Raw genomic sequence first — 18,269 nt, forward strand, 5'->3', positions numbered from 1 at the left:
TCAGCCCCAGAGCAAGAACCTGTTCCATCCAGTGCTTCCACACCAGTCAGCTATGCCACCCTGCACGTGGACAGGGTTCTCCTATGACATAGGGGCAGAGAGAGAGACACAGCAAAACACCAAGACCCATCCACTCCCTTCCCCTGAAGCACTGGTTGGCCAGGATTTACATCCAGACAGGCACACACGCATTCAGTGAAATGGTTTGAAAATCCTTTTGCCAATTCTTTGTGAACTCGTCCTTCTGGAAGGCTGGAGTGCAACCCACGAGCTCCCCAAATGCTGTCGAGTAAAAGCAAAGTCATTTAGAAGGATGGTCCTGAGGTTTCTGCTCTCTGAGGTTTCTCCACCCTCCTCCTCTGGGGAGGGAGCATCTCAGATAGACAATACGGCAGAGTCTGGTGTGGAGACACAAGGAGAGGAGAAGGAGAAGGTGTTTAAGGAACGCCCACTCGCTCTCGAGGACAAAGTGACATTAACTACGGGACAAGAGCTGAAGGTCCCCCCGAGTCTCCTCGACCTGGGAGGAGCCCTGTAGGGCACCTTGGGCAGTGTCCCCAGACGCCACTCCTGCCACTGATTGTGGGCCCCTCAAGTCAGCCTGGTGTCCTTCTCAGTTTTTCCTAAGATCTCTAAGTTATTGGAGAATTCTTTTTCTTTTACTTTACAAAATGATGCATGAGTGTGTGCTCACTTAAAAAAATAGCTATTGATGTTTTAATCTAATTCCAGATAAACCTTCAGAAGCTGACTCAAGGGTTTCTTAAATATTCCCAGGGATGGTTTTAGAGGCATGTCTTCTTTGAGGGATTACATATGATTCATAAAAAAGAGTGTTTAATAACCGGGAGTCTGGTTGGTATTTGATATCTTTGTGAGATTTGCTGCTGACATTTTAGTGATGGGGGTTCAGAGATATTGACCGGGGAGGGACCGATCATGATTTGTTGACATTTGGGAGGCTTGAGACTGTGAGGCTCGTTTTGGATTCTGCACCATAATGCCCGCTCAGCCTCCACCACGCGGGATCCAAGGCCGGGTAAGACAAGTCCGTCCACCAAGCGCAGGGGTCTGGAAGTGAACCCTGGCTGCTGGATGTCTTAGCACCATTTTATGTCTACTGTGCCCCTCTGGTCTCATCTCAGCAAACTTAGCTGCCGGCATTTGCTTGGACCATCACAAAGAGATGGGAAGGCTGCCTGACACAGATAAACAGCCCCTGCATCCCCAGGAGGGGACAGCGGCCGGGTCTGGCCCAAGCCTGTGCTTACCGGTTCCCGTTAAATGTGGATTTGTACTCCCCGGCTCGGTGCAGCGTGTCGTCAGTGTACACGGGCACAGATGCCCGGACACACTCGTGTGAACACTGGAGGGTCTCGTTATAGGCCGTGAAGATGTCCAGGCTGCTGGGCACCCGGGCGGACGTGAAATCCGTCAGGTTCTGGCAGCTCTCCTCCTGATGGTTTGCCTTCCGCTGGTGGCTGTTCCTACGAGGGTTCCCGCTCTGGGCGCAGCTGGAGGAGAGAGAAGTCAGGGTGGGGGTGGGGGGATGGGCAGACGCCGAGACCCACAAACATCTCCAGCGTTTACACTGTGGAACCTTTATCTCCAGGCGTGAATTATACATCATTTAATATTAAATGGTAATCCCCAGCCTCTTCAGAAAGATCAACCACAATCAAGTAATCAACTCTTTTATCAAAAAATAAATAAATAAATAAAATAAAATTTGAGTTTTAAATGCGGCCATTACTGCAGGGCGGATTAGAAGGTAAGGGGTTGACCTGTGTTATCGGAGAGCGGAGGCCTGGTTTGGCCAAAGAATGTCAGCTGGGCAGAGGCGCTGACTCAGTTTCCCCAGGAGCACCTGGATGGGATGGAAACTGTGACGGGTGCCCAGGGGGAAAGCCATGAGCACAGGTCGGGGTGGCCATCGTCCATTTGGAATGGACCATGCAGTTATCTTTGGGGAGAGTTAAAACTGGGGAACCCTTATCCTCAGCCCCTCCTCTGCCCAGGCTCACAAGTCGGAGATGAAACTGGATCATCGGGTCTATGGAGAGAACTGTGCTTTGTGCCCCGTGAGTACCCGCCTTAATTCCCTGTTCTTCTGGACCACAGAGGCTTCCAGACGCTGTGTAGACCAGACATGGGGGTCCCACCCTTGTTGGCCAAGGGATTTGATGGAGGAGGTACGCAAGGACCCCTCCCAACCCCCGGAGGGGCAAGTTCACAAGGATGGAAGGAAGCGCTATCCCCACAGAGGAGGGAAGAGAGGAGGAGACGGGGGGCGCCTCATCAGGACACCAGTTCTCCTCCTTTCCCTCCCTTCATGCTCAGAGCCTTTGCGAAGCGAGGGGGCTCTGCAAGGGGCGGGAGTGTGAGCCCGTCTCCCCATAAATGGTGTTAACTCCCTGACTTGTCTTCCCAATGAGAGAAATTCTGATTGCTGGTGGGGAAGATCCACCCATAAATGAAGGTAAGAAGATGGATGTGAAAGCCAGGGGACACCCCCAAGGTCATGGAACCACTCATCCACAGCCCTGAGTTGTCCTTCCCAAAGGACTCTTTGAGGGTTTGCTGTAAACCCAAAAGTGTGGACAAACCAAGAGGAAGCTTGCCTGCCTATTACTAAGTCACAAAGTCCGAGGTCTCCTTTGGGGGAGGGGCTTTCCCTCACCAAGATGGCCAGTGGGACTGGACCCGCTGAACACCCGTGTGGTCCAGGGCTCTGGAGCCCCTTCTCTGGACAGCCAGCCTTGTCCAAGATGCTCCCTGTTGGGAGCTCACATTATCCTTGTCATCTGCCCCAGAAAATGCCCCGGGTCCTGGGACTGCTGGCCATCAGGAGCGTCAGGGCCTCGCTGGTTTGTTCTGGGGTGATGCCCCTCCCCTCCCCACCCTCTCTAATCCTGGAGACCGGCTTTGTCTTGCATTTCCACGCATTTCTGTTACTTGGAGGCTCCAGGGCAACTCCCTCCCATCAGCCTGCCTGACGTCCTACCACTGGTCAGCAGGGGGATGATTTGGGTGTATGACTCTACGAGGGCCGTTCAGCTTTGATGTTAACAGGAGCCTCGTTTGCTGGAGGGGTGACTGCAGGCAGACAGGGGCCTGGGAGGCATGCGAGAAGCAGGGTTAGCCAGAAGCTCCCTGATCTTCCCAGGGGTGTAGCAGGTGTGTACACCCAGCCAAGGCCAACCTCAAAGTAGGCCAATTTCCAGGAGGAAATAGGCAAAGACAGGCCGCCTGGAGCAAAGCAGTAACCTAGTTCAGCAGACACAGAAGGGCTGTGAGAAGAAGGCAGGAGAAAGAGACCAGGACAGCCCAGGACAGGGAGGGGCAGGCAGGGACCCCACCCAGGCTGCTGGTGGGAAATAAGGAAAAATGCGCTGGGAGGGTGACATTCAAAGGGGCACTGGGATCCAAGGGATGGGCTTTGGGAACAGGACACCTGCTGCTTGAGGAACTAAGTCAAGGAGGCCGGGCTCGTGTCCTGCAGAGAAAGCCCCCAGAAGGGCAGTGTCAGGGAGCGACACCCTCACCAGCCAGCCAAGCTGCCCGGGGCAAAGGTGAGCCGGTTTAGCAGATCAGGAGCTGCATGCTGTTCTCCATCCCAAACAGAGAAACAATTCCCTGGGCTGTGAGCCGAGATCGTGTTTGAAAAGTAAGGACTTTTCTGTGTGTGCTTCCCCGGGGACCCCTACTGATCCCCGTTTCCAGGCCAGAAGGGCCGAGGATCCTTACCAGTTTTTTAAGACAAGAGTTGTAATCAGAGCAGCTATGACCATGATGAGGGAGACGGTGATGGTGATGATCTGGTGGACCGCCAAACCTGGAAACAGAGAAAGGGGGAGGGGGGCAATGAAACCAGCGGCATGAGATGAAGGGGCCCAGGAAGGGGGGTGTGGCGACCTGTCCCACCAACCCGGCTCTGAACCCCGGGTCCCATCATGTGCACACACCCTGGCAGGGGGCCCACGTTGACAGGGCCTGCCAGATTCTGTGGGTACCGGGGCTGCTCTCACCTGGAGCCTGGGAAGGGAGGCCCCAGCCTGGCCTCTCTCGGTCCCTGAGCTATGACCCGGCCCCTGGGCCGCTGTGTCCTTTCTTGCACCTGCCGAGCCCTTCACCTGGCACAGGTAAGCGCTGTCACCCCTCCTTTCTCTCCTCCCAACCTGGGTAAGTTCTGCTCCTCAAGTCTGGGCCCCAGGGCAGCTGGCCTGCAAGTGGGAGCAGGGTTTGGCCAGACCCAGGAGGAGCCAGCATGGCCCAGGATTTACTGGGAAGGTGGAGAACAGGGACATGTATGTGGACACCCTTATAGATTCAGGCACTTGGATCACTGGGGAGCATCTTCCCCTTTCCAGAATACTTTCCAAGAAGTCCACTGCCAGATGAGCTTCCAGGGAATAAAAGATCCAGGCCCAGCAGCAGATGCTTCCCGAAGTCCCAGAAGAGGATCTGCAGTGTGGCCTCGCGGCTCCGTCTCCACTTGTGTGTGTATACGTGGTGGGGGGAGGGGGAAGGGGAAATGGCAGGACAGGGACAGCAGGACTGGCCACTCCAGAAGCAGCCAGAGCCCTGTCCGAGAGCTGTCTGCAAACCCCACACGAGGACCAGGGTTGTAGAGGACAGGAATTCTCTCCTCTGGCCCCCTCGTCCTGCATCACCTTTCACCAACCACAGATGCAGAGGGAGAGAGAAAAGACAGGCCGGTAGCACCTCTGGTCCCCTCCCTGGCTAGGTTCCTGACAATTCATCTGTTACATCCTTTCTGGGATGTAGACACTAGGGCTGAATCTGCTGGTCAGTGAGGGACACTTGAAAGGTCCAGGGCTCTGGCCCCACCCTCCTCCTGTCAGCAAGAACAACACCTGAGGAGCTGGGGGCTAAAGGCTGTGAGGGGCTCTGCAGAGACCCTGCAAGTGGCAGCACCCTGCCCCCTGGGAGTGCTGACCCCCCATGTTCTTTTACCTCCGCCATTTGAGCGCCTGTCTCTCTCCACTCCTGACATCCATGTGCAGAGGCCTACCCATAACACTTGAGAACCCGGCGTGTCCTGGGGTGAGAACACTGCATGTGCATGGTCCAGTGTGGAGGGTTTCAGAGTGTAAGATTTTTCTGGCGGCCTCTCAAGGACACAGTCTCACAAACAGGTGTTACCTCTCTACCGAATATGATCCTCATGGGGGGAGTTGTTAATAAATGATTCAAAGTTGGCATGACCAGAAAACAAGCTTTCTCTTCCTGGCGGCCTCTCTTCCAGGCTATTTCTGTTTGTCCCAAGGAATTCCCTTCCTGAGTCCGCAGGATAGGCACCACTCAGAAAGCTGGAGAAAATCCATGAATGCCATGGGCCTCCCCCTTCATTCATTGTTTTATCCATTGATTCAAGAATAATTTACTGAGCACCTATTGCATGCCAGTCAGCGACAGTTTTGACTAACTCAGCCATGGTGTCCACCCTCAGGAACAGATTCCCTGGTGCCCATTTTTTAAAGCGGCAATGTTCCCTGTTGGTTCTGGCCAACGGCTTCCCAGGCACCTGTGCCCAATATGTGGCATGTACTATAAAACTCTGAGCCAGCTTGCCTTCCCTCTAGGACTGCCAGATCAGCTTGCCAGTGGGGCTGAAAGCTAGTTATGCCAATAGGGACCACCCTCAATCTCCCCATGAAGTGCCCACTTGCCTCAGTAATCTCTGTGTATTCACCAGCTTCCCTGAGGCCCAACTCAGACTCTGTTGGCAGAGGGAGGTTGAAATGGATGTCCAGTTTAATGGACAACCAGGAAAGTTGCCTGCTCAGTCTCCCCTCACCCTCCATCTACACAACCCTTCTGGTCCAGTCAAGAGATGGCCATGCTGTCATGAAGAGTATGTGCTCGTCCTGTGTCTGTGCTTCCTGTGATGAGAAGGAGGCTGATCATGGTGATGGTGATTATGATGGTAGTGATGTTGATGATGGTGGTGATGATTATTATGATGATAATAAAAGTGGTGATGATGATAATGTTGACGGTGCTGTTGCTGATGGTGATCTTGATGATGGAGCTGGTGATAGTGGTGACGTTGAGAAAGTGGTGATGTGATGGTGATGATGGTGGTGGTGATGATGATGATGATGGTGGTGATGGTGATGATGGTGATGATGGTGATGATGATGATGGTGATGATGATGATGGTGATGATGGTGATGATGATGGTGATGATGATGATGGTGATGATGGTGGTGATGATGGCTGATGGTGGTGATGGTGATGATGATGGTGATGATGATGATGGTGATGATGGTGGTGATGATGGCTGATGGTGGCGATGGCGATGATAGTGATTATAATGATGAAAGTGGTGATGCTGCTGCTGCTGATGGTGATGGTGATGATGGGGATGGTGGTGTTGCTGATGGTGATAGTGATGATGGAAATGGTGATGGTGGTGATGATGATGGTGATATGATGCTGGTGATGGTGATGGTGATGAAGGTGGTAGGGATGATGGTGGTGATACTGATGGTGATAATGAAGGTGATCGTGATCATAATGATGTTGGTAGTGATGATGGTGATCACAAGTACGCTCAACAAGTGTTAGCAATTGTCAAGTGGATATTATCCCATTTATTCCTGGCAACAACCCTCAGAGGCAGATACAGTCATCATAAATTATGGAAGTGAAAATCATCTGGGCAAGTTTGTGTAAATTCCTTGGGTCATATAGAATGTGCTGATTCCAAAGCCCATACTAAGAGCAGTAGTATTGTATGATTTTGAGCTCAGACTTTGCTCATCTCAGTTTTGGCTTTGATCTGGGGTCCTTGCATCTTCCAAGAAAGAGGCTGGCACCTCTACCCTCTATATTCTTGAGAAGAATAATCTTCTAAATTATGGAGGCTGGTGCTTGAGCCTAACCACCCCTTCCATGGATAGATCTCTTAAGGAGTGCTCCAGGCTCATTCCAAAAGCCTCTCAGCCAACTTGGCAGGTCACACCCCCAAACTCCATGGCAAGAACTAAACCATTGTTTCTTGGGCTAAACACGCCATCTTCTAGGTCAGGACAATTCAACATCTATGGAGTGTAAACGAGCACACTGAATGGGAATGAGCCGACAGGAGTAGTAGGGATTTGTCCAAGTTCAGACCAAGCCCAGCTAGGGGCACTGAGAGTTCCCTTGGAAGAGCAGGGCACTCTGTGGTCCATGCCCTAACGTCTGCAGGGCCAGAGAAGGCCCAGGCCACCACTGGATATTTGACCTCACATCTTGTTACCCAGGGAATTCTTCTGTTGAGTTGAGTATTTGCAGTGACCAAACCCCTTGGAAGGGAAGTGTTCCATGAACAGCTGTATCTTAGATGTTTAATTCTCTCCCACTCCCTCTGTGGGTGAGGATGGGAAAGCATTGATTCTCTCCTTCTGGTGGATGAAAGAAACTGAGGCCCAGAGGGGGAGACAGTTGGCTCAAGAGACCCCCTCACTGACGACTGCAAGACTAGAAGACCAGCCCTTTGCCTGAGGTTCTCATGAATCTTTGAGGCCCTTAAGAAACAGTCAAATCTTCACCATCTTTATATCCACCCCTACACCCCTCACACACACATAATGCCCGACACAGTACCTTACAACAGTAGCTGGGTGGCATATTATTAAATTGATACCTGAAAAGTAGAAAATAAAAAACTAGGGGAGCAGGGAGAAAGGTAATGACATAATTCCAATATCTGCCTTGTTCTGGAGGTCCTTCTCCTGCGTTCTGTGTGAAATTTCTCCATAGGACTTGCCAAGTTAAAATTTGGGGGAAAAAATGATATCTAGGTTAATAACCAGCTAGGATCGTCTGGGCAGAAATACAACAATAATATAACAGCTATGCTCTCTGGAAAGACTTCTCTATGCCTGTCTTCACACCCGTGATCAATTTGATCCACTGCCCATCCTGCAGAGCCAGGACACAAGGCAATTCTCTACACTGGAGTTCCAGGGAAAAATCAAACATCGAACTCCAGATGAACAAATCTGTAACCACATTCTTGGTAATGAAACTGGTTAGAGGCAAACTCCTTACTGCTCCTCACGTACTTTTCTTGCAAAGCAAACAAACAGCCTTGTGCTTCCACGACTGGCCCATGCGTCTTGATGGGTCACTGGGCCCCAGATATAAGGAATCGATGGCTACAAGGAGACCCCACAGACCCCACAGTCATGATGGTTGAACAAGGGCCGGGTCTTCATGCGGTAAGAATGATATTTGTAGGAAGCAGATTGGAAGACGGAAACCCTGTGAGGATGCCTCATCTTTTCCTCTCTTTGGGAGGTCGCTCCTAAGAAGATGATAGAACCACTCATGAGAAGTTGGGTAGTGTTTCAAGCATCTGTCCTATCCTTCAGGCCTCCCCAAATGCCAGGAGTTGTTTCCCCATCTTTGTAAGTCCCTTAAGTTTGTGTGGGTCCTGGGTAGGCAAACGTTGACATGAAGAGCCAGATAGTAAATATTTTAGGCTTTGCAGGTAGTATGGTTTCTGTTGCAACTTCTCAACCCTGCATAAGAGAAGCCATGGGTCATAGGCACACCAATAGGCATAGCTGTGTGCCAGTAACACTTTATTCACAAAAACAAACAATGGTCAGATTTGGCTCATGGGCTATAGTTTGCAGACCCTGATTTAGGTGAATAGCTGAAGGTGGTGTGGCTGATCAATTAAATAGAAGTATAGAATCTATTTTGAATGGTTGGTTAAAGTCGGGACTCAAACTCCCAACTTCTGGTTCTGTAGAACCTTCCTGCTCTACAATCAAAGGTCTACAGTCTTCTGAGACCTTCACTGGCCACTGTCAAGGTAATTTCAAAGACAGCCAAGCCTCTGTCTTATCAAGTGGGTCCATAACAACCAGCAGTGGGCAGTTTCGCCCTACTGGGTATGTCCACGTGAAGCCAACTTGAGAACAGATGACTCTGTGTGATACTCAGTAACAGGATTCTTGATTTTTTGGAGAGTGAAGATCAGTGAGAATCTTACCAATTGAGCCCCTCCAATGGCCCTCAGAAATAATTCAGTTATGTGCCTATCTCAATTTTTCCATTAGGGTTGAAAAGAAACCTCATGGTGTAAAAGACAGTAAGGACCTACTGTATAGCACAGGGAACTCTACTCTGTACTCTGTAATGACCTATATGGGAAAAGAATCTAAAAAAGAGTGGATATACGTATATGTATAACTGATTCACTTTGCTGTACAGCAGAAACTAACACAACATTGTAAATTAACTATGCTCCAATAAAAATTAATCAAAAAAAATGTTCAGATCATAGAATCTTTGCATTGAGAGAGACCTTACCCCACTGGTCTACGGACAGGGCTTTCCCTGCCACAAACGGGACTGTTCTTAAGAGGGCATCCTCCAAACTCCTCTTCTTCTTGAATAATTTCTCTCAACACTCGCACCTTCAACACTCACACCAGTTGTTCCCTCTGGTCAGGTCTTTTGTGCTCATTAAATAACGCAGACAGGAATATCTGTGCCATAAACTTTACTGATCCTGGGCAAGGCCATCCTCAAACAGCCTCTGTGCCAGCTGTTGGGTGGGCTGTGATTGGGTTGACAAGGTGGTTACTTTAAGGGAACGTGCACTCTAGACCCCTAAGAAAGGGGAAAAAACAACCCACTTTCTCCTCTCCACCTTCCAAGGTCAATATTGAATTAATCTTCAAACTCTTTGCCATTCAGACATGGTTCCAGAGCACAAAGCAAGCTGTGTGGGGAGTCTTGCTTCCCTTTCCTGACAGGTGTGATTGTTCCTGCTAATTTAGGGGTTCTTTCTGCTCCTGGTAATTGTCACTGTACACTAAAGTGCTAGGAATCAGCTGCCGTGCAGATAATGAAAAATTATACCCAGAATAATGGATGACGACAGATGGATTACCAAGCGCTGCATCAATCAATAGGGCTTTTATGGTTATATTTGTGGTGGTTTGTAAGAAGATCAGGCCCCGAAGACTGATGGGGAAATTGGTAATCCATCTCTGGGTCTGGATGAGTTTCTTACAAAATGAAGCCGAATTAACTGTCCATGTGAGGAACCAACCCCTGCAGGACCTTCCCTCCTGTCCTGGAGGGGTGGCGTGGGCTCATCTGGTGGTAGGTACCCTCAGATGGAGGGAGGAATAAGGGGCTGGGACTGAGGCAAAGAGACGGCATTTCTGGGTTTATAGTGGCTCATTTACAAAGCAGGGCTCTCGTGCGCCTGCATTATGGAAACAAAGACCCATGGACAAATGCATCCAAGAATGTCTGTCTCCAGGTACTGGACAGGTGACAGTGAGTGCCCGCAATGCCAATTCCACCGCAAAGAGACCATTCCTTTTCCACAAACACTGCAAAATGCTGATTGCACAGGATGTCTTTGACAAATGGTCTCTGGGAACATGGTGAAGCTCTCAGCGTCCATGGTGGGGCAGGCGAGAGGCTGGCCCCATTTTCTTGAGGAAGAGGCACCCCAAGGATGAGGGGCTCTTTCTGAGGCAGTCGGCCACCTGGAGGGTGGGGGGCAGGCTGTTGAGGGAAAATGCACCTTCTAACACTGGGGCATTCACAGAAAAACAAGGACACCTGCTTGGTGGCGGGGTCACAAGGACACCATTTTCTGAGTGACCCTGAAGAGCCTTCCACGGGGACATGCTTGAAGCCAAGACTCTGCTGAGATGACATGTCCACCCATTGGAAGTCCCTCCAGCCTAGGGCAGGACGTCAGTGGAGAGGACACAGGCTCACCCAGCAAACAGCTGTGCTGACACCTCAAGGGGTCACCCCATAAGGACCTCAGAGCCAGGCTGCCACCATGGTCTTCGGCCAGAGATGTCTGAACATGTCAGAAGGCACAGGGGATGGGGGTGGTTCCACTGGCATCTAGTGGGCAGAGATCGAAGATGCCGGCAGACATCTTACCACGCACAGGACGGCCCCATGAGAAAGAAAGATCTGGACTCAAGCATCAAAGGTGCTGAGGCTGTCTGCTAACAGGAGAAATGCGTGAACAACAAGAAATGGGCGTCCACTCCTCAAAACCACGTCGCACCCTCTGAACTGACTTCCCCGGACACCATCATTGAGGTAGCATGAGGTTGGTGGGTCAGACACATCCTGAGATGACACCCTCTGTGGCTGCAACGTGAGAAATATGGTCCTTTCCCTGTTATTTCCCCTCTTCTCCCTCCATCCCCATCCTCACTAACAGCAGAGATGGGGTGCAGGACTGACTCATGGGCCGCAGAGCCAACCCATGAAGTGATTGCTGGCGGTGATGCCACCCGTGGTTCTCAGTGAATTAGTTCACATGTACCTCAGCACCACTGCGTGAAGTGGGCACAAAAATGCTCCCCGTGTCCACAGGGAGGTTGCACAGTGCAGCCTGGGAGGTCTCCAAGGCCACTCTCAGGTTCAATAATTCCCTAGAAGGACCCACAGCATTGAACAAAGCTGTTATACTCCAGGTACGGTTTATTACAGTTAAAGGTTACAGGTTAAAGTCAGCAACGGGAAGAGCCCAGGAGAGACCAGGAGCTTCCAGTCATCCTACCAGTGGAGGCAATGGACAGCACTGGTTCCTCCCAGGGACCATGGTGACAACATGCATGGGGTATGGCTGGCCAGTGAAGCTCCCCTGAGCCTGGTTGTCCAGATTCTTAGTTGGTGCTTGGTCACGTCCACATGGCTGACTTCCCACGTGGCTGGCCTTTGTTTCCAGCCCGTCCAGAGGTCGAGCTGACACAGTAGCCCAAGGCTCCCACCGTAAATCCCCTTATTAGCATAGACTATGTGCCCAGTCCAAGGTCCCAGGTAAACAAAGACCCTCTTATCAGGCAGGACATCCCAAGGGCTGAGAGCTGACCTCCCAGGAGGTGGGGTCAAGAAATTTCCTTTGAGGGCTTCCTGGTGGCGCAGTCGTTAAGAATCTGCCTGCTAATGCAGGAAACGTGGGTTTGAGCCCTGCTTTGGGAAGATCCCACATACCGTGGAGCAACTAAGCCCATGCACCACAACTACTGAGCTTGCGCTCTAGAGCCCACGAGCCACAACTACTGAGCCCACATGCTGCATCTACTGAAGCCTGTGTGCTCTAGAGCCTGTGCTCGGCAACAAGAGAAGCCACTGCAAGGAGAAGCCCGCGCACCGCAATGAAGAGCAGCACCCCCCCGCACCCGCCGCAACTAGAGAAAGCCTGCGTGCAGCAACGAAGACCCAACACAGCCAAAAATAATAAATTAAAATAAATAAATTAAAAAAAAAAAGAAATTTCCTTTGAGCAAGCTTAACCCTTTATGCACACACAGCCGAGACTCAGCAAACACAGGACTCGAACCCAAGCAGGCTTTCTTCGGGCCTGTACTTTAGCTTCTCCCCTGCCTAGCCCACTGGAGAACCGCTGTCCTTTCTCTGCATGCATTGGCCAGTGGCCGTGGAACCCTGGTCCTGGGATGATGACATGCACTCTGCTGTCTACAGCCGCCAAAAGGGACTTGAAGTTGGATAACGTCCCCTGACATTAGGCTCAACTAACGCTGTCCCATCCCTGGGTTGGCCACATCTGGGGGCAAGTTCCTCAGTTGAGAACTTCCCTCGCTTTTGGAGACTTGAACTTGAGAACCCAGTGCTGCAGATGAGGAGACGGAGGGAGATTGGGGCCTAATACGGTCACACGGCAGCTAGATCCAGACCCCGGCGGATGCATCCAGCTCCCTTCACTCTGCTCAGCACCGTCTTCTCAGCCAAATCTCAGCACTGTCCCTTCTCAACCCGAAGGGCAAGCTCTGTCCATGCAGACCTGGGATCTTAGGGAGGGTGGGGTGTGGGGCACAGAGAGCTTGGGAGACCCCACTCACAGGCAGCAGGGTTTGCTCCACGTTACGGGGCTGAATTGTGTCCCCCCACTCCAAATGCAGAGGTTGAAGCCCTGATCCCCACTGCCCTACAACATGACCTTGTTTGGAAATAGGGTCGCTGCAGCTGTAATTCGTTAAGATGCGGTCATGCTGGAGGAGGGTGGCCCCTAATCCAATATGACTGGCATCCTCGTCAACAGGGGGAATTTGGACGCAGACACACGCAGGGAGAAGACCGGAGTGATGCTCCCACAAGCCAAGGATCTACTGGAAGCCAGGAGAGAGCCCAGGACGGGTGCTTCCCCAGCTCCTTCAGAGGGAGCACGGCCCTGCCAACACTGGCCTCAACGTCTGGCCTCCAGAACAGTGAGAGGATAAACTCTGTTGTTTAAACAGCCCCAGTCTGTGAGGCAGTGTCATGGGGGCCCCAGGAAGCTACTACACCTTCTGAGCTTTGTGACACTCAGGCACGCCAGGGGGTCAGTTAGGGTCAGGAGGCCCAGAGCCTCCCCGCTACATTTGTAAAAATCACGATCCACCTCACAGCTGACTTCAGAGCCACAGTCTCTTTTTCTTTTTTTTTTGCCTCCCTCACCCTACACCCTTCAGCCAGTCCCCCGACTGGGCCATCACACGGGGAGGTGGCCGTGCACTCAGAGGCACGGTCTTGACCGCACACTTCACCAGTCCCAAGACAGCCAACACCGGGACACATGACTTGGTCTCTCTGTAATCCGAATCCACGTCTGCCCAGAACCTCAGAATAAGACCTTATTTGGAAATCGGGTCTTTAGAGATTTAACGAATTACTTAAGGATCTGGAGATGATGTTACCTTAGACCCAGGGCGGGCCCTCAAAGCAATGCCTGGTTATCCCTTATAAGGTCCTGGACAGCCTTGCTTCTTCTCTCCCCCATGGCAACGAATTCCCTCTGGAGATGGTGTTAAATGCAGATCCTGACTCAGCCGGCCTCCCACCCAAGGGGCTGAGATCCTGCGTCTCACCTGCTCCTGGGGTCACTGATGCCACATTCAGCATAGCAAGGCCTTGGAGCAGAGGTCAGAAAACTGGGCCACGTCCCGCCCACTGCCTGACATTGTAAATAAAGTTTTATTGGCACAAGGCCACGTCCATTCATTTACGTGTTGTCTAAGGCTGCCTTTGTGCTACAAAGGCAGAATTGAGTGGTGTGGCCCAAAAACCTAAAATATTTTCTGTGTAGCCCTTTATGGGAAAGTTTGGGACCCCTGCCCTAGGGGACAGCACCAGAGTGCATGTGGCATGACTGGAGGGGTGGGTGGGCAGCTAGGGAGAGTGAGGGGTGACCTCTGTGACCCTGCCCACCCTTTTCTCATGTGCCTCTCCTACTGCATGACCATATGGGTCAGAGGGTAGAGCCATAGGGTCGCACCTTTCAGAAAGTGGCAAAGGCTCGGGAGGGTTTCTGAACCGGATTTAATGGCTATGCACGTGGGTCACCCATGGAAGCCAGGCCCCATCCATCTGGCTGCTCGGCTGGACTCCGATTCAGTGGGCAGCAGCAACCAGGATGCTGAAGGGGGCCCAAGAAATGTGCCCCCAGCCTGGGGCCCTGGACACCCAGGACACGGGGGTCAAATCTGTTCATTAATGGCAGCATTGTTTCCGGCAAAAAGGCCAGTCCCCGAGGGAAATGCAAACCACACAGAAGGGATGGAGTCCTGAACTCCCAGGCAGTGTGCACATCGGGGCGTCTTAAGTGTGTCACTGTCCCCACCTCTCCCGTGTTGTTTGCTGATCCCCCCCCAGAATGTGCAGGCTCATATAGGTACACACGTGCACATGCCCACAGGGCATGCACACTCACATGTGTGCGCATACACACGCGCGCGTGCACACACACAAACACATACGCTGAATTCATTGCTCATCCCATTGAAGAACAGAAGCAGGTGATATTTAGCTGTGAGCTCAGGAGCCAATATGGAAATGACCCATTTCCTTCGCTGAACTCCCAACAGCATTTGAATATTTCAACAAAGGATGGCAGGCTGGGGCGGGGCGTCTGGGTGTGGGGCAGCCGGTGGTATTGCCTGATGCTAAGGAGAGTTGGCGCGGCGGGGGCGGGGAGGTAGGGGGCTGTGGAGGGACACATACGGTGCCCCACGAGCCAGCGCTTCCGAGAGCACAGGACCTTCTGCCGTCAGAGCGGTATGGTCCCGGGCCCCCGGCCCCCGGCAGCTGGAGCTCTGGGTCCCATGTGTCAGCTGCAAAGTCTGTGACTAGATTACCCGCCATCAGAACCAGCACCCACCAACGGGACGGAGTCTATATTTAGCCCATAGAACGGTGAATGGCTCAAACCTCTAGGCAAAGAGTGAGGCCTGCCCCCCCCCCCCGGAGCCACTCTCACGATGCCACCTGCACATTCCCATTTTGCAGGCCATGCGCCCTGTGCTGCCAGGGCTCCGGACCAGTAGGTGGCGCACAGAAGGTGTGTGGAGGATAGTGGCTCACATCCTGGTGATCGTGACCCCGGAGTCTGGGCAGAGGCTCAGGCTGCCTTCCTGGCACAGCAGAGGGCTGGGCATGCCGGCTCAGAGCGTGGCCCAGAACAGACTCCCTATAAACGTGCTCCAAATAAACAGAAGGACCAGTGCTGCATCCGTATCAGAAAGCCCCAGGGGGCCGGGAAATGTGGGAGGGATAAATTAGGAGTTTGGGATTAACATATACACACTACTATACATAAAAGAGATAACCAACAAGGACCTACTGTATAGCACAGGGAACTCTACTCAATATTTTGTAATAACCTATAAGGGAAAAGAATCTGAAAAAGATTATATATATATATAATCTTTTTATATATAGGCTATATCTATATCTATATCTATATCTAGGCACTTTGCTGTACACCTGAAACTAACACAACATTGTAAATCAACTATACTTCAATAAAAAAATAAATAAAAGAAAGCCCCAGGATGTTCAGAGATATCACAGCCTGGTTCCCACTCACCATCCAGTCCCAGAGGCTTTAGTTCCACTAATCTTTTTATTTAAGGCTCTCTTTTAAAATACATTCCCTGTGCCCCAGACACCTCTCCAAATCAGACAGATGGGGGCCCAGACTGTGGGGTATTTACCTCCCTGTGGTGTGTGACCTTGTCCCCTCCCTATTTTCAGTGATGTTTCAGCGTGTTGACCGTGGCCCAGGACAGACATGCCTGCCTGGTGGCTCCATCCGAGAGGAGCAGACCTAAGCGTGGCTCCGCAGTCAACAGGCAGATACCAGGCAAACGACAGAGTGAGTGATTCTCAGATGCCAGCTGAGTACTGGAGGGGGATTCAGCAATCTCAGACAGAAGACCCCTCGCAGGTCGGTGTGTCACAGGTAAAGACAATCTTGGGACAGCGACAGGTGTAATAATGAACTCCGCCACGTTTGGACCTGGCTGGACTTGCATTCCGACCTCAGCTCTGGAGCTTCGAGCTTCCTACCTTAGGAATTGCTCTGAAGGTTGCGGATGACCCACTAGCCTGGTGCCCCCTGCAGTGCGGGTGCCGCTGCTGCTCCTGGCCCAGGGTCTTGGGTACAGGAAACAGCGTGTCTGGGACTTGGCTCTGAGAACATGATTTCAGATGGAAGCTGCCCGCGATTCCTGCATCCTCCAGGGTCACTCATGAGAACGCCTTCTGTGCTCAGGCTGTCGGGGGTGGGGGGAACGCTGTCATCAAGCAGAGGCATGTGATGTGCCCTTTTATGAGCGAGGCGGGATGGGGCCACGACTCTGTGCTTTGCCTGCAGGACCGCAGACGGCCACCCATCATTTCCCTGGTCCCACGCAGGCCCTGCCCGGCCCCCAATGAGACAGGATTGAAGGGTGACACCTCATCTGCAGACGGTCCCTGCTAGATAGGGAAGTGCCACATGTACATTCAGGGGCTCTTTATTGAGGACCTACTATGTGCAGGCACTGGGCTAGACACTAAGCTGCAGCTGGGGACAAAAGCAGGTGTGTCCCCACCCTGTGCACACTGCAGTCAGAGACTGAGGGGGCAGGTGCCACCCAACACACTCAGAAATAACTGTCATTGCTCTGTGACAAAGGCTCCAATGACAAGAGGTACCATGAGGGCCTATCATGAGGGCCTATCATGAGCCAATCCAGGAAGGCACAGAAAGGGTCCCCAAGAGACTGAGACCCTCAGACTAGTCCCCCGGCTGTGATGTCACCATGGTGGCCCCAAGTGTTCCTCCCTCCCTCCATCTTTGTCACTTGGAGTGCTCCTGTCACCCCCAGCCACTGATATGGTGACCTATCCCAGCTTTCACCTCTGGGCTGGGCCAGTGATGCACCAGAGGCTGGACATGGGTTTATGTGTGAGGCTGGACATGGGTTTATGTGCAAGGCTGGCTCCTTTGCATGTTGCTGTTGCCATGGGAATATGCCCAGGACACCACTGGGCGATGGGACACAGGTGGAGCACAGCTGACAGCCTCAATCCTGGGATGGAAGCCAGCTCAGATCAGCAGACAGAGCAACCCCAGCCATGGGCACGAACCCCAGGAATTTCCTGGTCTGGTTGCATTCCCTGAGGTTTGGTGCTGTTTGTTATGTGGCATCTCTAGAGCCATGGCTAACTGATACACTAGGTGAAGAGGGAAGGGGATGGTTCTTCCTGGAAAAGAGGAGGAACTGCATGGGTGAAGGTCAGAGTGGGACTTCCTGGGAGGCCTTGTGGCAGGAGTGATGTGGGGGATTACAGCTCCCTGAGGGGTGTGGTCGCTTCCAGTGCAGAGCTCAGAGAACCAGTCATCTGAGATGCGGCATCTAATGCTCGCAGACTTGTTCACTGTGGTCACGTCCCCGACAACTACTTATACATGAGCCTCAGGCTCTCCCTTCGTGAACGCCAAGCTCTGACACACAGAATGAAGGGTGAGGACATGGGTGGATGGATTTGATTTGCTTGGTAGAGAGAAGGGTGAGGGAGGGGGCCATGGGCCTCCTTAAAGGGACCACCCTGCCTCCGCAAGGGCTCTTGTCCGTGTTCCAAAAAAACAAGAATTCTGGGCGTGCAGCTTAGGCCCCTCCTAGAGATTTGTGATGCACAGGTTCGAGCATCCTCCAGAAAAGAAGGCAATTTCAGAAAGCTGGTTTAACTCAGCCTTCCCCAGATGCTGAGCAAACTAAGTATCCATGGAGCTCCACAGAACGTGGGCTCAGGGGAGGAGCACGCACCCCGTCTTGTGGTTCTGCTGCTTCTCCAAATCCCGCTCACTTGCTGCTGTGCCCTTGGCTGTCAACAAACGTTTGTGGATGGAGACAAGGAACCCAGTGTGGGAATCGCTGATCCGGGGGGGATGATCTTTGTTGCCTAATCTTGGCTGGGACAAGCTTCTG

General features: G+C 52.1%; 1 protein-coding gene across 1 annotated transcript in view; it reads right to left on the reverse strand.

Annotated features, from left to right (window-relative positions):
- The window catches only part of AJAP1 (adherens junctions associated protein 1), a 116,475-nt gene that overhangs the window by 8,607 nt on the left and 89,599 nt on the right, over positions 1-18,269 (reverse strand). Inside the window, exons 3-4 of the mRNA XM_081224567.1 lie at positions 3,748-3,835; positions 1,272-1,514 (exon numbers count right to left, since the gene is read on the reverse strand). Coding sequence (XP_081080693.1) covers positions 1,272-1,514; positions 3,748-3,835 — 331 coding nt within the window. The remainder of the gene's footprint in view (positions 1-1,271; positions 1,515-3,747; positions 3,836-18,269) is intronic.

This window comes from Mesoplodon bidens (assembly GCF_964165515.1).
Source record: "Mesoplodon bidens genome assembly, chromosome: 2".
NCBI lineage: Eukaryota > Metazoa > Chordata > Mammalia > Artiodactyla > Ziphiidae > Mesoplodon > Mesoplodon bidens.